Consider the following 5,960-nt stretch of genomic DNA (forward strand, 5'->3'; position numbering starts at 1 on the left):
CCCGAATTGGGTATATGCGATGAGTTCACAAGAAGAGATAAAGCTCAATCTCCTCATCTAGTAATCTTGGCAGTGGAATGAATGAATGCCTTCTATAATAAAGGAGGAGGACATGCATGTTGTGTAGAAAGAGCTGGGTAGCACAGAAAGAAGAGAGTACAATCACTGGGTTAAATTAATAGTGATAAAAAGAGTAGCAATGGAGGGGCAAACAACAATTTGTCAGTGTCAAGGGAAAACAAAGCCAAAAGATCGAAAGGTAAACTCTTAATGAAGAATATGATTAGAATAATGTCTGATGTATTTTGATCATATGACGATCAAATTATGCATCACATAGTAGTACAATAATTCTGCGTCCGAAAATACTATCGCTTATTACAAAAATTGACACCAAGCCATCGGGCATTCACTACTGGAAAATAACGAGTAGGTACTCGATAGCATTCATCTGGATGGATCGATATATCTTGATATACGTACGTATGTATATATATTTCGGCTTTGAGCAATGGGAGGGAAGATTGATTTACAGCTCCCATGTGTCGAACTTTCCCGAGACGAAGTCGTAGTGGCCGCCGATCAGCTTGAGGGTTCCGTTGGCCACACCATCCTTGACGAACGGGTAGGTGCTGAGGTTCTGGAGGGACACGTTGACAGCCTCCTATGGATGAAAACGATTAACAGAGATCTCTCTCTCAGGGAGTTAATCCATTCATTCACATGCAAAAATATTAGCATACATTACAAGCTAGCTGCTGTAAACTACTCCCTCCGTTGATTTTTATTTCGCATCTAAGATATATCTATTTTAATAAGTTTGACCAAATTTACAACATCTACAATACTTAGGATGTACAATATGAAAATTAATTACTTGACGCATCTAATGATATTGATTTAATAATGTTCATGTCAATATTTTTTCCTACACGCTTGGTCGGACTCTTAATTTTTTGACTCAGCACAAAACTTATATGCAGAGTAAAAAGAAAGTAAGCGAGTACAGTACTACATAAGCAAGTAAAGTAGTATACAATGGCACATGGCCATTGGTGCCAGCGAACCTTTTCCAAGACGGCACATTGGTCCTCGAAAGGCAGGTCACAACACTCGTCCTTCACCTTCTTCTTGGCCGAGAACCCAATCCTGACCCAGTCCTCAACGAAGTGGCTGATACCAACCAACCAAACAACTCCGGTCAGAAACAGACCAAGAAAACTATCATTCAGATCCAAGCTACATACTTACAAGGAGTCGTCTTCCCCATCCTTGAGCGAGAGGAGGGCCTTGATACCACCGCAGCGGCTGTGGCCAATCACCACGATGACCTTAACCTTGAGGGCGCAGACGGCGTATTCGATGGCCGATCCAACGCCGGTGTGCTTGTTCTTGCAGTAGCACGGGACCATGGCGCCGATGTTGCGAACGGTGAAGGCCTCGCCGGGTTCCAGGCCCAGGGTGACTGATGGGCACACGCGCGAGTCGGCGCATGCGAACAACAAGTACTGCAAAACCGATATGTTTAGTTAAAAACATTTTACAGTTTTCTTTCAAACTCCAGCACTTGATAGTTGTTGGTGATAAGAAGAGATGCTATTCATTATGGCTTGGCCATAGTAGTCAGCCTGGTAATATAAAGAATGAAATTTTCATGTGCTGATGTCGTAAGGGCATGGTTAATAATATAGAAGGCTATATACAGCTGCCCTGCCATGTCATTTACAGGCATCACCTATAGTCACTCATATATTGACATAGTCTATAAGGTTGAGTATTAACTAGTACCACTTTTTCAAACCGTATCTCTTTATCTTTCATTGTATTTTTTAGATTTGTCAGGGAGCACCCATAGAGCCAAGCTCTTACATGACAGGGTTTTTTTAAATTGTCTCTTTTCTTCCCATAGATAAAAATGCTATGTAAAGCGGGATATAAACCCCTTCCTATACTTGCAATGATAGGTGGAATAGACGTTTCTGGCATAGCTTTGCGCTCAAGGCTGCCACTTTTGACATTCTATCTCGGACCACTTTCTATTCAGTCTGGCAGGAGAAACTAAATATTGCTTTTGTGACAAGGAACAGAGGAGTAGAGACGCGAGGAGAAAGAAAGACAAGCAAATCAAGTAGCGACAAGATTCTTCCATCGCCCGTCCAAACCAAATTGGGCAGCACTCTGCGTCGGTTGAAAGAAGCCGCGACAGTCGCAGCAGGGCTGTTGGATGAAGCCTCTTAGAACCGTATGTTCGCCGCTTTTTTCCACCCCGCACGGTATGGTCAATGCAAATGAAAAAAAATCCCCTTCTGCCCCATGTCTTGGCCAGTCGCTCATTGTCAAATTACCATAACCCAATCACGCTTAATTTATAGATTCACTGAAGACGAGCTTCTGACAAAAAAGGTGCACATTGTTGATATGAGTAGTCTATCATTCCTATTAAACCAGGACGCCATAAGTTACCACATCCGAAGCACGCTTAACCAATAGGTTCTTCGGAGATGATCTTATGAAAGAGAAGGTGCACCTTTTTTATGTGAAGAGTATATCATTCGTATTAAGTCGGAATGATTAACAATGTGCACCATTCTTTTCCGAAAGCACAAAGTGAACAGAAAAGCTAATGTTGTGGGCTCAGTCTAGATCCGAGGTGATAGTCACAAACCGGATGACTGTGGCCGGGGTGTTACAAAGATGCCTTCAGGTCACTGCTCAATCATGTTATGCCTGGAACACTCACCCTAGTAAATTATTTTGATTTCCATAGGTTTCCATCGGGTTTCGATCTATTCATAATACATCATGTACTATAGTATATCCTAACTGCTAGTCCTCCTGTATAATACTCCCTCCGCCTCAACATAAGTGTATCAACTTTGTACTAACTTTAGTACAAAGTTGTACTAAGATTGAGACACTTATTTTAAGACGGAGGGAGTACATAATAGAAAAAGGGGACACTCCTCAAAGGTGAAAAGAATCATATTCCATCGTCCACAAGACCACAAAAGAGACAGGGACGGTGACATATGAATAAGCCAAATCATATATCATGGTACTGCACATGTGAGTCGTTACCAATCCAATGGAAAATTACCCGGTGCCTACCTTGGTAGTTGGTTTAGCAGATCACCTAGTATCAAGTGGCCGGCAATGGGCGCCCTTTTACGGTTACCACGTGCAATTAGGACAAGTGGTCGTTTCCACTTTTATATCCACTTTGACGGCAATAGGAAATGCTACAGGCACCCCACCCCCCATGTCAGAGACTCAAAGTGTATCCCGGGTTTGTACCTCGAATGGCTAGCAACATTGTTCTACTACCAGAACAACTGAGCAAGCACTGCTCGGTAGGGGAAATAGCAGTAAGAGAGAATCACCAAATCTAGAGAGAACACACTATTGTTGGCCATGCTTCCCGACCAACTCAACAAGCTAATCAACCAATCGCAGAGGATGTAACCAGAGTTGGTAGCTAGCTAGCCAGAGACAATTTATGGCTGTAAAGCGAAATGTTGGGGGGCACAGTACATACCGTGGGTTCCTGGTTGTCCTTGAGGGGCTCAAATAGATCTGGCTTCTTGCTGCCACAGCCCGGCCAGAGAAATAATCAGCTGAAGAAGACACACACATACACACAAAAAAAAAGAATCTCAAGCATAGCGGCAGGATCAGAGAGTGGAAGCTTACTCATAGACCTCGGTCTTGAACTTGTCGAAGCCGGTCCTGAGGCGCTCCATCTTTCTATCTTCAAGGTTGGTTGAAGAGGAGGAGGACAGAGACGGACCTTATGGAGAATGGTAGGTGGGCTTCTCGAGGAAGAAGAAGAGGAGGCCACTTATGTAGCAGCAGGGGAGGGGAGGCCGCTCATCTCGCATGTATACTTTTTCCTTTGCGATGGTGTCTCCCCGGATCAGGAGCGGCCGGTCAAACAAGGATACAATTTATTTTGTGGCCGATCAGAATGGCAGGAGCCTCCCTTCTCTCTTTCCCTTTTAGTAATCAAGTTGATCAGATTATACTAAGCCCGTCCGTCAATCGATGGTGATTAGACCTTTCTTTGGCGGTGAGAAGATAGTGGAGATTCTTTTAGGAGACCTAATGGGCATCTTACATATGATATTTATCAAGAAACATTATAGCCAGTATACTGAAAGAATAATTGGGCGCGGAATCAGTACAAAATAGAAAATACATTGAGAAACAGAGTTTTGCTTCCGTACACCCCCTTGCATGGATCTTAATGTCACTTAAAAAGGCTATCATCATATTAGCTTGCAAATCAAACGTATTGAATAGATTGATTTGCATACAAAAGATTATATTATCCTTTTTGATTGAAGACGTACCTTCTAATCTTCATCTTTAATCTGCATTGAAATATGTAAAAATTTATAGGGGTCGAGTACGGCGTTTTGAATCTCGGCCTCCATGGAGGCCGAATGTTTGAAAATCCAAAACTGAAAATTTTAGGTTTCAAAAGAATTTGAAAAAAATTGTACAAGTAAACAAGGATGTGACGTGTATAGGGGTAAAATTTCAGGATGAAATACGATTGAAATGTGACCGGTACAAAAAAGACAAATTAATGGTATGAGAGGACGAATAGTATCATGCGTTAAAAAGCCTTAGAGTTGTTTTTTTGGCACAACCTATCATTTCAACGCATTTGGTCCTGAAAGTTTACACACTTGTGCATTATGCCTTCATGTATATCTGTATTTTTAGAAGATTTTTTTTTAAAATGTAAAAAATATGTATTTTCATGAATTTTGAATTTTGCTGGAGGCCTCCATGGAGCTTGGCCTCCAAAAGCAATTTTCTCGTTGTACCGAAGCAAAATTCTGCAAAATATACTAGTTTTCTTTTTTCTCTAATTGTACGCCTATTGTTGGCGATTGAAAATTGTACTGAACAAATAGTAATGGGAAGGAACACATGCAAATGCCTTCGCCACACCATGTTTTAAGAACTGCAATAGCCACTCGTCCCTACAGACGATATCTAGCAACCACTGAAGAATCATCCATCTTAGCATCATCGACACAGTACTGGCTTGCAATCCTATATCACCAGTCTAGAATGTTGAAGAAATCAGATAATGCCGTGGAACAACATAGAAGAAGATGCATCACTCTCCTTGAAGAACACACTAACTGCCAAGATCAGAAGAGAGCCAGTGGACCTGGGGACACAGACTCTCACAGGTCCTTCACCGACGCTAGATCAAACGTCATCGATGCAGGGAGAGACCGAAAAGACCTTATTCAAACACATCATCACCTCGATGTTACAGGGAAAACGAAATCTAAGAAGAAACGGGGAAGGGAACGGATTGACAGGTCCCAAGCTTCTCTTGCCACCGCCGACAAGGCTGCCTGACGGGGAAGAGGAAGGGGACCGAGGCAGCTGCATGGGAGATAAACTTGGTGGCATCTAGGGTTGAGGGAGTGGAGATTTGGGGGAACAACTGAACGGAGGACCTTGGTGGAAGGTGAGGAGGCGGAGACTGATGTATGTTGCTACTCTTGGTGCCCGCTATAGCGCTGCTGTCGGAGGAGATGGGAGAGAGATAAACTATCAGCAAAGATGTGAGCTGGGTGGGGCTGGTGATCTAGGTTTGGGACCCGTCAATCCGTTTTGACCGGACCTCCATTTGAATACCGGAGCTAGAACATGCATCATTTGACACTGTCAGATCTCAAGAAAGTGTTTGGCACCGTTAAATGGGACTACTTGCTTGACCTTTTGAAGCATAGAGGATTCGCCGCCAAATCCAGAGATTGTGGCCAAGCATGGGAGGGGTCTCGGAGATTCACTATATCCTTTACTATTCAGCCTTACCATCGACCCTTTTCAGTGCATCCTTGACCTTGCCACTTCTCAGGGTAGATTGCACTAGTTACATGGGCGAGGTGTGCAATTCTGAACATCACTTTAGTGGATGATGAAGATATTTT

At 43.0% G+C, this 5,960-nt stretch overlaps 1 protein-coding gene across 1 annotated transcript; it reads right to left on the reverse strand.

Moving 5' to 3' along the window:
- Positions 1–260: 260 nt before the first annotated feature.
- Positions 261–3,941, reverse strand: LOC123166700 (carbonic anhydrase, chloroplastic). Its single transcript, XM_044584496.1, has 5 exons — positions 3,691–3,941; positions 3,536–3,584; positions 1,252–1,508; positions 1,068–1,173; positions 261–664 (listed from the first exon to the last, which is right to left on the reverse strand). Exons 1-5 carry the CDS (start codon positions 3,738–3,740, stop codon positions 530–532), a joined length of 597 nt encoding a protein of 198 aa, XP_044440431.1. The 5' UTR covers positions 3,741–3,941; the 3' UTR covers positions 261–529.
- Positions 3,942–5,960: the final 2,019 nt, after the last annotated feature.

This window comes from Triticum aestivum, chromosome 7D (genome assembly GCF_018294505.1).
Source record: "Triticum aestivum cultivar Chinese Spring chromosome 7D, IWGSC CS RefSeq v2.1, whole genome shotgun sequence".
Taxonomy (NCBI): domain Eukaryota; kingdom Viridiplantae; phylum Streptophyta; class Magnoliopsida; order Poales; family Poaceae; genus Triticum; species Triticum aestivum.

Bases quoted from the DNA above. Each gene is read 5' to 3' on its own strand.
- LOC123166700 (XM_044584496.1), bottom strand. From the start codon at position 3,740: ATGGAGCGCCTCAGGACCGGCTTCGACAAGTTCAAGACCGAGGTCTAT. The intron at 3,585-3,690 runs GTAAGCTTCCAC...GGGCTGTGGCAG, and splicing joins TTCAAGACCGAGGTCTATGA to CAAGAAGCCAGATCTATTTG. The intron at 665-1,067 runs GTTCGCTGGCAC...TTTCATCCATAG, and splicing joins AATGTGCCGTCTTGGAAAAG to GAGGCTGTCAACGTGTCCCT.